Raw genomic sequence first — 15,832 nt, forward strand, 5'->3', positions numbered from 1 at the left:
AGGTGGATTAAAGAACAACAAAAAAATGAATAGATCTTTGACATCTCTCTTTTTTTTTTTTTCCCCTTAGTGGTTTTGCTGAAGACCAATCTTAAATCTTTCCTGTATAGACAGACCAAAACTATCTTGTGGTAAGACCAACGGTTACTACTCACATTTGTGACTTCAAGTAGAGTGATTCAAAGAACTGAACTTTTTAAACTGTTGAAAATACCATGTAAATCTTTAACTGACAATATTTTAAAGCACAAAGCTAACCTTTCAGAACTAAAAAGCACACCCTCCCTGGAACCCCCAAAACCCTACAAACTGAACAAGAGAAAATACAGCTTGTTATTAATATGTGGGGATTTTCTTTCCACATTTTAAAAATATCTTGAAGATTTGAATAAGCTAATTGAAATGACCCTTTATGCCATTTTCACAAGACCTTTCTTAAAAAAACTGCAGCAGTCACCTTGCTCCCTGTATGGCAACAAATAGCAAGTCACATGGCAAAAAAACCTTTTTCATGGACAATTAAAATCTGACAGAAAAACATATAGACCCGAGTCTTGCATGTGATGTGGTGACAGATATTCTTAGGTGTTCTGGAAGTCTTCTAGCCTATGCCACCCCCTCCTCCCACTCATCCTCAGTTGATTGTTGCATGCAGAACACGCCAAAGGAACTAAGGGCACCATCCCCCCTCTCTCCCCAAGAATTTGGGAGGCTTCAATAAGGACCAAAGGAGCAAGAGAAATCCAATGTGGGGGGATTAATTTCTCTGAAGCTCAGAATCTGGCTCAACAGAGGAAGAGTAGATGTACCCTAAAGACTAACAGGGAAACTACCTCCTCCTACTTTTTTTTTAAAATACACAGAAACAATGTTTTTTTTCAGACATGACATAAGATCATTGCATTTTCCACTTGCAGTTATTTTCATGAGTAGAATTTCTCAACCTTGTTTACAGTTCGAGTCTCAGTTTCTCTAGAAATAGCTTTCCTTTTCATTGTACTCAGAAAAAAAAAAAATCACAATAACTTAGATTAATTTCTAAAGTCTAATTTCCGATGGTACTGTTGTCAAATATAAAGGTTGTCATTTCCCTTGTGAAATTAAGTATTTTTGTGAAAGTCAACAGTACTAAGGTTTATTCTTGACTCCACTTCCTTTACTGAATGTTATGAGTAAATGTCATATCTTTCTTCTGATTTTATAATGTAAAATGAGGATCACAGATAGAATCTATTTCACTGGAGCTATAATGCTCTGTATATTGTGTTCAACATATAAAATGCTACAGTACACCTATTAGTATTATCATATGAAAATGTTATACTTATTTACAGACAGTGGCAATAAATAGAATGGCCGCTTGAGAAATTAATTCTTTAGTTAGTCAGAGAAAAGGAAAACAACAAAGTAAGCTTCCAAATTCCCTTTTCCCAAGGTTTTTGTTTAGTTTCTACTAAAGCTGCAAAGACAGTAGATATCTATGGCTGCAGTTCTGCTTTAGGGATAATTTTGTAGTGGAATACTGTAGCTGTGATGACTTAAGGATTTAAGCACAGGAGGATACTCTTAAGTATGGCAGGATAAAAAACAACCTCAACAGTTGAACAGAGAAGTTTTAGATGCACAAACTTTTTGGTTCGATATAGAAGCTGATAATATGCATGTCCAAAAGCTTGCTTATTTCCTACTTCCTCTGTATTATTCTGCCTCTACATCTCTTTATGGACCTTGTATTCAGTTTTTTAGGACCCAGAGTCCAAACTGCAGTCAGCAGGACTTCTCAGTGATAACTGTGTGAATTAGATGTGAACTAGTGGCTTATCATCTGTTGATGGAACAGAGAATTACTTTTCACTCCACTCCAATCATGTGTTTGTCTTTGTCAGACTTTCTCCTTGGGAATATGCCATCACTACAGTTCTTGAGGATAGAAGCAAACTCTCTGTAAAACATAATGTACTTCTGTGACTGAATTTCAGCAATAACACAAACCCCAAAGCTATTGTATTTATCTGGTAACAATTACGATGGTAAGCTGTATACTACTCATATCAAATTAATTATTAAATGTTTCCTTTCAAAATCTGTTAATAGTACGCATATAAAAATGGCACATGCCATGAATCACTACTTATTTTTTTTCCTGCTTCTTGGATTATCAAGATTATATGTACATAATTTGTAAAACCAGATCAATTGAGCAAGAAAGACTCGAAGTACAGGTGATTGCAGCTCACTGCTCTTCCACACTAGACTCCCTATAGTATGTCTGTGTATACCACTCTGGGTCTTGGTCAATTTTTGCAGCACTGGTCTTGAAACCTATCCTCACTTCCAAATACCTACAGCTCAAGAAATGAGTACTCTTGTTCCAAAGAAAGGAAACAATTTTTTTCTGTATGACTTTGTGTTTTACATATCTCTGTCCTTCATACAATTTGCTATTTCTTCGGATCACCGATGAAGGGAAGCTGGCCAGCTACGAGCAAGAGGTGAAACTACACAGATGCTGACTCCAGCATCTGGAACACACACAGACACAACACTGACAGACTTCTAAGTAATTCCACTGTATGCTTTTATTCTTTTAAAAATGAAAAGAAAAATCTCACTTCTATAGGTTAGTATTGCAAGACACCTACTAGTCAAGGTAGCACCTCTCAAGTCTGTAACAGTCTACATATTGCTTTATAAACCTCTCTGATTAAAATAAGTCCAGTCACTTCTTCCAGTGAAATACTTCAAATGTAATTATTATAGAGCTTTGTTACTTAGAAGTAACAAAACAAGAATCCATACCTCACTGAATAAACTTCCATTCACATAAGAAATCCAGAGCTTCCAGAAGTTGGGCAGCTGACTTACAACAAGTTTTGTCAACTTTTCAACAAATACAACTTGCTGAGGAGCTTTGTATCGCCAAGCTAAAAGGGGAAGAGGCAAAGGAAAAAGCAAAATTAAAAAATTTTTAATTAATAATGAAAAACGTACTACTAGCTTGCTGCTTCTTAGTATTACACTAGTGACTACACAGTATGCCAGTACTATGACAACATATACAGAGTAGGCCCTCTTTAGAGGGCTGGCTAATGCAATCCACCTAACAAGCCATTCAACCGTCTTCTGTCTTCGAACCACTCTAAAAGGTAAGGTTACATGAAAACATCAAGACATAAGAAGTTTCAAACAATGAGGTGGTGATGCTGAAGAAACAGGGCTGCTAGACAGGTTAGTGAAGGCAAACAATGGAAACTGGAAGATCTGCTTTATTTCCAGCTTAAAAAAATTTCCATTGTGGCTTGGGGCAAGTTGCCAACCTCTCATCTTCATTTTCATTTGTTTAGTAAAATCTGAAAAACAGGGGAGATTCCAACATTGTTGTTAAAACTCAAGAAACTTATCACTAATTATATATTGAGATTCCTGGATGAAGAACACAATTGTAACATAAAACCTGCAGCATCTCTGACTTCATGAACCCACTTACACTCCTGGTACACTGGCGATTAAAACACATCAGGAGAACAGGTTACCTACTGGCAGCAGATAACTTTTCTCAGCTTCTCACCAAATGGTGCAAAGGGAGGTTGGCAGGAGAGGTAAAGAGAAAGATGAAAAGGGGCAGAAGTAATTAAGACAGAAAATAAAGGGAACTTTGTGAAATACTTTTCTATAACCATCTGCGTTCTCTATCGAAACTTTCTCCATTATGATGTTTTAACAGAACAGAGTCGAGAGAGGTTCTCCTTCCCCTCTTCTCTGCCCTGGTGAGACTACATCTGGAATATTGTGTCCAGTTCTGGGCCCTTCAGTTCAAGAAGGACAGGGAACTGCTGGAGAGAGTCCAGCGCAGGGCAACAAAGATGATTAAGGGAGTGGAGCATCTCCCTTATGAGGAAAGGCTGAGGGAGCTGGGTCTCTTTAGCTTGGAGAAGAGGAGACTGAGGGGTGACCTCATTAATGTTTATAAATATATAAAGGGTGAGTGTCACAAGGACGGAGCCAGGCTCTTCTCAGTGACAGCCAATGACAGGACAAGGGGTAATGGGTTCAAACTGGAACACGAGAGGTTCCACTTAAATTTGAGAAGAAACTTCTTCTCAGTGAGGGTAAGAGAACACTGGAACAGGCTGCTCAGGGGGGCTGTGGAGTCTCCTTCTCTGGAGACATTCAAAACCCGCCTGGATGCCTTCCTGTGTAACCTCATCTAGGTGTTCCTGCTCCGGCAGGGGGATTGGACTAGATGATCTTTTGAGGTCCCTTTCAATCCCTAACATTCTGTGATTCTGTATTGGTACAACAGTGATAAAACATTTATAGTTCACCTCAAGAATTACAGTCTATGTCAGAACACTTGGAAAAAGAAATCATAGATTTAAAAAAAAAAAGCAAAACCAACCAAACAAAATCCAAAACACAAACAAAACAACCAAAAAACCCACAAAGTAAACCACCATAAAGACATCTATGTTTGTTGTGTGGGCTGCTTTTTGTGTATAGACTCTTTTTTTTTTTTTTTATAAATGAGAAAGTTAAAAATATTATATTATCCAGCATAAATCTGTGGCAATACAGAAAAATATTGGGTGGATTAGCACTTTTTGTCTTTACTCTGCTAGAGTATGTTGCATACACAGAACAGGAATTCACCAGTCAGGCAAAAGTAGCTGCTTAATAGCACATTAGGTAACTAGAAGACTTCACCAGAGCCTCGCTATTTTACTGTGTTGGTAGACAGTGTCGAATCTCCTTGAAGTACAGCATGCCTTCAGCAGCATCCATTTGTCGAGGTCAAATACTGGTGGATAAATCTGTACTACCCAAAATGTTCCTTCTCCTTATGGCCAAAAAGTTTAGGGACTCTCAATTAGTATTTGAAAATCCAAAAACTCACAATGGAAGCCCAAAATTTGGAGAGAGGCTCTGACATAAGCATAACTGCTGATAGTGATGCATCTGTTCAGGAGGCATGAAAACTTCAAAGCTCAACTAGCAGAGCTCATAGTGTGGACACATATCAGATGCCAGAGCACTGCTATTGCCAGTTTGGTTTATGACTGTTAGAGAATTGGTCTAGACCCAGCAGCAGAAAAACTCCTCTTATTAACACAAGCTGTGACTACGCCAGGAAGCTGTGCCAACACTGCTATAGCAACAGAGCCTCATAACACCAACAAACCCCAAGTTCTAACCAAAAGATTTCAGCTCCTTCAAGTAATCATTTTATCTTTGCCAAAAGCTCCAGCAACAACCCAAGGTTATAACCAGGGATGTTCCTAACTGGAAACACACTGGCAAGATTGACTTCACGTATTAAATTCTTCTCCCCTCCAGGAAGCATATTTCAGGCTTAGTCCCAAGCCTGCAGACAGCAGATATTTATTAGACTAAGCTACTGCACATCATGATGAAAGGACATTCTGGTCATAAATTCAGGATATTTTGACTTTGTTGCTAGAGAAAGCTCCAATCTATATCAAAGCAGATTTTTTAAAAATTTATTCTACTATAATCTGTGCTATAAAATCATAAAGATGAAAACAGAGCTACTGTTTCCATATTCTTGTGAACTTATGCTCAAGCAAGAGCTGAATTTATTTGAATACTCCAGTTTTGAATTCAAAGTAATTTGTTCAAACCATCTCATGGACAATCACTGCAAATTACATTGGTGAAAAAACCACACCAAAACACCAAAAACCCACATTCCTCAAATTTGCTAAAGAACAAAAGGATGCACAAGCAACCTGAAAACAGAGCCCGTCATGTCATATTTGGAATGGCAGCTCCTGCACAGGTATGACAGATGGTTGGTTTGCTTTGGCTCTCCACTCTGAGAAATGCAGGGATGGTGGAGCTTTCAAATAAGCTCGCAGTGGGCACTTGCACCCAAGTACCAATGAACTCAACTCAGAGGCAACTCATTCGAACTCTGTGGTCTTTGTGGTTGATTATTTTCATGTTCTGATTCTCCAGTTTTCCTTTGAATCTTGGTTTAAACTGGTAGATACAAAATCTGCAGAGCTTGCTGAAGATTTATCTTTTCTAGTTCGTAAAAGGTTAGGGATCCATAACTAAGACTCTAAAAGCAAAAATAACTAATTGAATTGGAATTGCCTTCTGTAGATGCAACTATTTAAGGAGAGACACATGCAAAAGCATTCAAACAAGGAAAAAATAAACTGGACTTTGGATGTTGCTTGCTACATTAAGCGTGGTGTGCGTATTGTTAGTGGATGGTATCCAAGAACAACCAGCAATTTACTGTTTTGCTCTGTAACACTTGCTAATTGACTTCATGCAAGGTTTTAGGCTGAGAAAGGACAAAGGTAACAGTAATACGGTAATGTAATTCCTTGGTATATATGTATATTTTGAAGAGTCTGTGTAATTTACATTTTGAAATACATTCAACCTCAAACCATGACACAATTTAATTGTCTTGCATGTGAAGATACACTGTGGCAGCACAAGAACGTACAGTTCTCATTATTTTTCATTCTATGTTCTTGAAAGATTCCCTTCATTCTGCCTTTTGCTCAAAAAAAAAAAAATCTGGTATTTATAGATTTTTTTTTTTTTCCCCAAGGAAGTCCACGGAATTGGGAGAAGATTAACATCAAAGCAGACCAAAGCCAAAAAGTCCTTCATAAAAACCCACTTTCTGGAAAAAAAAAAAAGTACTTTGGTAAGAAATTACCTATCCTGTGAAAAACATGTTTTCTGTTTCCTGTGGTTACCATTGAAACGCTCTTGAGATTAAGTTGTTTGGACAAGGGTATTGAAAACACTTATGGCACACAAGGGCTCAGCTGGTTGCGGACATATTGATGGAGCTTCATCACACACTTAGTTTCCCTGAGTTTACGGAATTAGGGAACAAGGACCAGATATAAGAAGTCACAGAAGGAGCAAATGCAAGGAGGGCCACCCTAGCAAACACACACGAAAGGTATAACAACGGCAAAAGGTGGTAGCCAGTAGGTGGTTATATAAACCAAAACGAAAATTCTGGTTTTCTAGTAAGACGACTCTTATTACCTTTTACTACATGTTAAGAAAGATTTCAGCTATGAACTGCCCGTTACTTGCAAAAAACATATAGCATCTCTTTAGTACAAAATGGTAATGCATCAGAACAAATAATTTGGTAACAAACCAAAACAAACACACAGAGTGTGGGTTTCTGTTTGTGTTTTTGACTATGTCACACCCAGAGGGAACTGCAGTTTTATTTTTCCAAATGAAACAGATGCCTACCATCATCACGGCCAGATTGAAAGCTGCTGCCTCTTTTCAGTGAAGCAGTTTGACTGAGATGGCCAATTGGTGATGGACGCACATCACTGTCCAGGTCTACCATGGGGCTGTGGAGCAATGAGTTGCCTAGGGACAAGGGGAAAGAAAAGTTATAGTGATTTTGTATGTCAATTGACATAAAACTGCATGCAGAATTCTAATTTAACTCAGAAGTGATACAAGACAAAAGTTATCAAGCAAAAACATTCTTAACCTTGCTTATTTAGACTGTTTGTCCATCTACATCAATACTATTTGATAACACCACTACTGACTTCTGCAACAAAGCCAAAACCACAAGTACCATGTGGGCAATACCTTTCTTTGGTCTGTACATTTATCTGTTTTTACTTTAATTAATGTTCTACAATTAGCCCCTTGAAAGCCATGGATAAACGTGTATTTATGCCGCTAGTGACACAGCACACGCTTTTTTTCTGATGTATACCAAAATGTATTTTTCAACAGCAAAAGTTTCCTGTGCTTCTAGCTGAAGCAGTAAAGGGCTGAGCATTCAGCTACTTCTTAGCTGTTGGACCTCTATAGAGTTCAGGTAGAAAGAGTCCATCCATCATGAAGTACAAGAACTAATGGCACTGTATACTCGTGCATGTTTGTAAGACACCCCGTACTTATTCATACCTACAAACACACAAAATATTTCCCAGTGTATCAAATAATTATCTTTTTCTTTGGGTACCTGTCCATATTTTGATCACTATAAGCAAGTCCTAAGCAATGATCTAAGCTGATGGAGGTGGATAGTTAAGAGTCTAACGTACATTTTGGAAAACAACCATATAATAATGAGCAGACTATGATAATTTTGTAATGTTCTGGAACAATGCCAACATCTCTTCTAAAGTCTAAATTGCTGCTTTATGCATTTCACCTTGCAGATACATTTCTGAAAGTAATCATCAAATATTATTTTGGCATCGGCCAACTGAGCTATAACAGCTAAAATTAAATGAAATGCAATTCACAGAATTATAAAACAGCTCAGGTTGGAAGGGACCTCAAAAGATCATCTGGTCAAATCTTTTGTGAGAATGGGAGCCTAGAGGAGATTACCTAGCACTTTGTCCAGTTGCATCCTGAAAACCTCCAGTGATGGGGACTCTACCACATCCCTGTGGAGGTTACTTCAGTGATCGATTGTTCTCACAGTAAAAAACCAAAACCAAACCAAAAAACCCAACAACAAAATACCCCAACACTTTTCTTACATGGAGATGAAACCTCTCCAGTAATTCATGCTGAGTTTTGTAGTGAGAATCTCAGCATTTGAGTTTATCTTGCTTGATCATTTCCATCAATACCTATATTCACTTAAAATAACAGGAAGGCCACACAGTAAGAGCACCAGCTGTAACACTGCAATACTCGTATTCAAGAATAAAATGAAGTAACTGTGATTTGAAGAATATTTATTCTGAATTTATGCTGCTCTTAGACCAGCATGGTAGTAAAGATATACCTAATCACTTCAGCTGCTGCAGCTTAAAGAGCAGTATTAAGTATTGTGAAATTTATCGCAAACTTCCAATAGGTGACAGTATTGGGTTTTAGTTCCTTTTGAAAGAAGATCCTCCTCCTGTAATTCTTTAATGGCTTTTAAAGAGCTTTCCTGTGGCCTATCACTGTGGCATTGTCATTACTGAGCTGTTGGTTCCTCCATTCATCTTAGTACTGTTCATATTGCGATGCATCCAAGTAAAGGGATCCAATTTGCTACATCGTTCACAATCGTGGTGGACGCACTGCCTTAACTGACTCGGTGAACCCATCCATGCTACCTTTAGGCTGCATTATGATTCTGTTCACTTTTTAACTCCTACACCACTTATTAAAAACAACTAATCTTTATGACACCTTTAAAATTGTTGACTTTTCAGCAATATGGAATCCACTGCAGTGATTTAAGTGTATTATCCACTGTCACAGACAAGATCTACAATGAGTTGAGCAAGAATTTGGGGAAAGATTTTTCCTTCTGAACAAGCTAAATATACAAAATAATGAGAAAAGTAAAAAACTAAAGCTTTCAGAATTTTTTGAAGTATGTACGCTGCAAGAGAAAATAGTTAATTATGGACATGTATTATGCAAATACTTATATATAGCGGAAACCTGTGTAAGGTCACATAAGCAGCACTTATGATTTAAACACATATGACTTCTAAAACATATCTTAAATGTTGTAAATTTGCAGTAATTAACTCCTGTGAAAACATTATAGCAACCTTACAGAATGAAGTAAAACCAAAACAAATTCATTTCTCTCCAGATTATAAAAAAGCACTCACTTGATATCTTACAGAGATTCTACCCAGAATAAAAAGAAAATTGTATAGAAGACCCTGAGAAATTTTAAGTGCCTCACATAGTTCTTGGGCTCCCCGAAGAACATATCTGTATTTTATCTGGCCAAAAAAAAAAAAGTATGCCAAGAAGGGCAAATCAGAATTGTTACAGGCATTGCTAGTTAAAACATACACTAAAAAATCCCCAAGAGTGGAACAATGCTATTTTTACAAAAAACTACAATTAGGAAAAGTAATGATACACCAAAACTTCTCTCTTTGATGTCTTCACATAGAATTTAGGTTCTCACCTTTCAAACACCTTGTTAATATAAGGAATTTCTTCTAAACAGATGGTCTCTAAAAATGACAGTGCCAATTAAATCTCAGAATTAAGAAAAACAGACACACCAAAACATCTTAATGTGAATTAGTTCAATTGAAACCATTTGCTTGAGGGAGCTGAAAACCTGAAAATTTTGTATTTCTGCTGATACACTAGCCCCACACTACCCAAATGGTTTATATATTCACCAGCAACAGAAAACATGTAAAGAATACTCTCTTGTTCCACCAGAAAAACCACATCATCAGTTTGCAGCCACACCAGGAAAAGAAAGTTTAACATGAACTAATTTCTTAATTGGTTGTCTTGCATTACAAGCAAGTATAACACAGCAGCAGGGAAGTACAACAGCTCATATACCCTCAGGACTAATAAACATCTGGACTATATTAGCAAAGCTGATCTTGCTTTCACCCTACCAGAAGATAGCGCTTGAAGACTGCACACTAAGACATAAATCTTGTAAAAAAGTGAGACTTAACTTACAAACAATCTTCCTCCCATCCCAACTCATTCCCTCTCTGGAGCCAGCAGCTTAAATTTAGCAGCATAATGTAATACAATGAATTAATATTAGTATGGACTGTAGACAATAATATTTATAAAACTAAATAAACTACCCAAAAAATAATTTACTGCCTATTCATTATTCGATTTGTGTACTATTTCTACATTCCTAGATCCTAAATATAGGACAACAACAATCTCGAGTTTCAAGAAATTAACTTTTTACTGTGCTAACAGGTTTTAAGATGATGTATAAATAGCATGAACAATACATTCCTGACAGATCTTCATTTTTAAAAAATGCACTGCATCTTTGAAGTTACAGAAGTATTTTTTTCCAAAATACAGCATCTACATGTAGCATATCTTTCAGTGACTCCAGTGCCAAGTGTATATTTAACCAAGGAAACACAGGAAAAATAAATGTACTACATTCTCTTCTTCTATCAAACAGTCATGACAAACCAGAACTATAATTAAAGCCTTACTACGTTTACAACTGTAAAATCATGAGAAGATCAAATAAGAAGTTTTAAGAATCTTAACATTGTCTTTTTTTTAAAAAAGGATTTTAAAGGTTTCAACTTTTTGCGCACAGATATTTTGAAAGTATGTAGAATGAAACAAAAATATTCAGATACTGTGTGAAATATAAACAGTTCAATGGCTTTGTTCAGGACCTGTTCTACTGCAGTAAGATCTCACCAATATAAGGATCTAAAAAAATAAGTGCAATGCTTTTTGAGGTCATTTATTAATTTGTGCTTTCACTTTCTGCAAATCAAAAGACACCTGTGCTGATCCTTAATTGCAGGTTTACTCTAAGTTTATCAGTACTGGAGTTGTTACAGGGTGTTTACGTGCCTATAGCACCTATGGCTCATGTACGTACCATGACTGCATTTTTTGGAATGTTACATGCATGCTCTTGGCACGCAGCATGTTACAGCCTCCAGTAAAAAGACAACCAACATGAAATTTGCTTAAATCAGGTTTTTCCATGATCTGCAAACCAGTCAATGATCTAAATCTTTAAAAGCAGCTTTACTTTCATATTTTAAAGCTATTACCAAACTGACTGTAAAAATCGTTCTGCAATACCCATCGCTCCACAACTCTGTTTGCTTATTCCCTCCCTTGCAGCCTGACGGACAGAGGTTTCTTGTGGGAGTCACGCATCTCCGGCCTCCCTCCTGTAACCCAGCCTCAGCCACTCTGTAATTCTGCCAGCCCGGCACATCACTTACATGACACTGAGCTAAAGCTTTTGTAAAAAGCTACTGGGTGACCAGGGGATAATATAGTCCCGGTACTTTTTGCAGTGACAAAGAAAATTGTTAACAAGTGACCAGCCTCAGGCTGAATAGTTTTTCAGTGTAATTTTCCACGGTAATTCAAACACCAGTTATTCCACAGACTACATGTATACAGACAGTGTGTATATGAGCAAGATTAAATGAAAAAAAAAAAAAGACCCTACAGATGCACAACCAGGTCAATACAGTTACTGTACTCTTTCATCCATTATATATCCTACAGTGAATTTTCTCACAGGCTACAATAGTGAGGAAAGGCTGATCTATAGCCTCTGGACTCTCTGAAGGGCGGCAGACTTCCTTACCACCCTTAAACACCTTTGAACATTTTTCCTGCTCACAGCGGGTCCTTGTCCTGTGCTGCAGCCTGACCACCCACTGTTGCTTGTTGACCAAACAGCGCCTGGAGCCTGCACTGACACAACCGGGCTGAGATTCCTTTCAAGGACACCGCATCGAGAATTTCAATTTGTCTAGGCAACAAATTAGGCAAGCAGGAGAAATCACCGAAAAATTAACCTGCTCAACAGATGAATGACTGCATTTTATTCTTTTTCTTGAGTACTTTTATTTTTCTAACTGTGCATTTGTTAGGAACCTGACATTTTTCAATGATCGAGAAGAAAATGGGTTGTGTTTCTAGCAGAGAGAAGAGTGCAGAAGATTGAAATTGCTGTACTTTATGGAAAAAAATGTTTTTGGAATACATTTTAAAATGAATACTTTTTTAAATCTTAAGGCTAGTCTTCATTATACTAAAAATATTTATAATGAAACTATTTTTCAGTTTACCACAAAAAGGGTAATTGGACCTATTACATCCAGTGGTGTTCTAAGTATTTCACAGCCTAAGGGTAAGCCTTATTGTCAGTCCTGCAGGCCAAAAAAATACTGAAGCAAGAGCCAAACATTTCAAGTTCAATACATAAATAAAAATGACGTCATTTTACTAGCACTAGCTCCAGTGGACATCAGCAACTTTGAAAACAACCTGCTTTTACTTAACTGCCCGAATAAGGACCTGAAAGACTAGAACAGACACCAAGACAAACTTCTGGTCACAGAAGAGTTTCACTTTATCTGCAGAAGTAATAATCTTATCAATTTTCATTTTACAGTATCGATGCTGCTTTTTAATCACAGTATTTACTGTCTTAATAATACTCTAAATATTAAAGTATTATATAAAATATTATATAAAATAAGAATGTGCCCTGCACTTCTGAACATGTCAGATTCTACCCAAAAATTATAAATAACAGTAAAGTTACACATACGGGTAATAAAAAAGGAAAACAAATCCAGTGTCAAATTTGTACTGATTAATTTTTAGTCTTTTTTTTTTCTTTTAATTAATAACCCATTAAGGGTTTGCTTGACATCTGCTGTCAAAAGGGTATTTCTACTACGGACAGGGGATGTGGTTTAGACATGAAATGGCTCCCAGCTGCAAGAAGTCTTCTTCCAGATGTACAGTAAGCAAAGGCAATGGAAGAGAACCAGCTGCTAAGATAACAAATTGAAAAGGCCCTTTTGACACAAGCCTTGCTGGCCTGTCTGATGTAACAAAGATGGATCATTCATTGCAAGGTGAATAGAATCTCAGTGTGCCATAGAAGAAAGAGCAACGCAGTCTAAGCATCCATCTCTCTCCTTCACGCAATGTACAGCTGCTGTCACTCTGGCACACAAAAACTCTGCATAGTTTTTTACAATATCTGGAGAGCTGTGCATCACATTCTGAGTGCTGCAATATTTTTTTTTTCCATCCATAAGAACTGCAACAAAAATCACAATGATCAAACTAGTGCACTCTGGTTTTGAGAACTGTCTCCATCTTGGGAACTTCAATAAGTTGTGTATTATACATCTTGCAACACAAAGGGTAGCAGAAAGATCACAATACAACTGTGTTAGTGTTTCCATTTACAGTTTTAGTTTCTAAAAGGTATGAGCAGATAGCTTGCTTGCAAAAATGTTACATATCTCAGAAAGATCTGTTAAGAAATCAAGACTGTTTCAGTCAGTTTGATGATAACTGGATTATAGTCCCTGTCCATTTTAGCTCAAAGGACCATGAAACCTAAGGCACTATTCAAGTCTAAGCAAATAACCATTGGCCACACAGAAAAGAGTCTTAACCTCCATAGCTTCTTTCCCTGATACTCATGTTAAGAATCTCCTTGCTTAACTCATTTTGGCTATCTGCCCAGAGCCCCAGGCAAATTTTAAACTAAACCTCATTTATTTACATTTATTTTCATGTCATTTTACGTCATTATATCCCCCATGTTTCCTGTACTCCAACAAGTCTGGGAAGCATAAACCATAGTGAAAAACTATAATCATGCCTCGATAATAGGGGAATTGTGAAGTAAAATATTACAAATACACAAAATCTTAATTGAAGGAAATAATTTACTATCCAGGTACCACATTTAAAAGTCCCCAGACTTCTACAAATCCTAAGTTCAAAGTTCAGAAGAAGCTATTCAGACTTTAGCCAATACAAGGCATAAAATACCAGCACAACTCAGTTCATCATTCAACTATCTCTTGCTAGAGATGTAAGAAATTCTGTTTTGAGGGAGCATAGTCTTCTTCCATGTTAAGCTTTATACTCATAGCCTTCAAAATGCTCTTTTTCCTGTCTATTCAGCCTCATGCATCTCCTTCTCTCTAACATATCTACATATTAAGTAACCACAGCAAAGTGGCTTTGCCTACTTCAGGTCCTTGCAGTGGGCAGCAATAATGGGATGCGATCAGATTTATAAAAGGAATCCATCAATGCTTCAGGAAATGACTTCATAACCATTAAAAAAAAAAGGTTCAAAAACAATAAAAGAGCACAACTGCCTATTCCATTAGTAATGCAGATAAATATTAAATAGAAAAAATAAGAAGTTAATAAATCGATATATTTACAAGCATTACTACATCAGCAGAGCCAGAGCTCCAGCCAGTTGCATGTGGGTCCCATATCTACAGCTGCATCTTTAATGGAAAAATCTGACCATCAGAGAAGCAGAAGAACGGCTTAATGTAAGGACATAAGCATGGGAACTTTGTGACTTGGGCATCCCCTGTACTGCCTCATGCTTCCACTCTGACTTTGGCTGTGCAGTCTCTTTGTCCTGGCTGCTCATACTTCAGAGCACTTCAGAGCAGGAGAAATTTTCATCTGCTGTCATATTTGCATACCCACTCTTTAAAACTTGCAGGCTTGGGTTCCAACAGTTTCTCATAAAATGAACATCAAATGCCTGCATTTTTTTTTTTACCTTACAAATGAGGAAGGTCTGCTATGGCTATACAGAGCAATTTGTCCTGACTGCCATTACTAGGAGGCTGGATGGGATGATACATCACTAAATCTCTTAAAGAAGATAGGAGAAGATGCTATTTCTACTATAAAAAAATGAAATTATTTCAGTTGTAATGAGTAAAAGATTAACCTCCTATTAGTACGGAGACAACTGGAACAGTTTTGTACAAAGAGCACACTGTTGGCTTATGATATCACTGTCTTAATTCGAAGTAAGTTCTCCTTAGAATTCACTTAGATGAATTTCCCTTCCTGAATACATCATGTCCAGCAAATAATTTTTTGAGAATAATTTTTTTTAACAATCAGCTACAAAAATCCTATCCAGAATGTCTAATGGAGTTACCAATAACGACTTTTCCAAGTAAGAAAAGCAAAGGCTTTCATCTAATTCCAAATCCATTTCAGGTAGTAAAATGCATTAACGACTCACAGCACAGCCCTGCATTGAAAACTAATAAAATAGCAGCAAAATGCTTTGGCATAAACTCAGTCGAAACTTGAAAAATTGTGCACAAACGCAAAAATAGATACAATCTGCTACTGAGGTTTAAGTTTACTGTGCTAAAAAGTTTTGACTAAGTCAGTTTGAACACACAGGTTCACACTCAGAAGAAGAATGAAGCTAAGAACAGCCAGGAATTGTTGATATGTTCAAGGTGGAACTGTATTTGCTGTCCGCTTATTTCAGCGTACACAATATGAAGACTACCATCTGCTAGAAACAATG

At 37.1% G+C, this 15,832-nt stretch overlaps 1 protein-coding gene across 3 annotated transcripts in view; it reads right to left on the reverse strand.

Moving 5' to 3' along the window:
• The window catches only part of EXOC2 (exocyst complex component 2), a 131,094-nt gene that overhangs the window by 55,518 nt on the left and 59,744 nt on the right, over nt 1-15,832 (reverse strand). For all 3 annotated transcript variants that reach the window (XM_065628311.1, XM_065628310.1, XM_065628312.1), the window contains 2 exons: nt 7,261-7,386; nt 2,800-2,924 (listed from right to left, as the gene is read on the reverse strand). In XM_065628311.1, the coding sequence (XP_065484383.1) occupies nt 2,800-2,924; nt 7,261-7,386 (251 nt within the window). The remainder of the gene's footprint in view (nt 1-2,799; nt 2,925-7,260; nt 7,387-15,832) is intronic.

The sequence above is a fragment of the Caloenas nicobarica genome, chromosome 2 (assembly GCF_036013445.1).
Source record: "Caloenas nicobarica isolate bCalNic1 chromosome 2, bCalNic1.hap1, whole genome shotgun sequence".
NCBI lineage: Eukaryota > Metazoa > Chordata > Aves > Columbiformes > Columbidae > Caloenas > Caloenas nicobarica.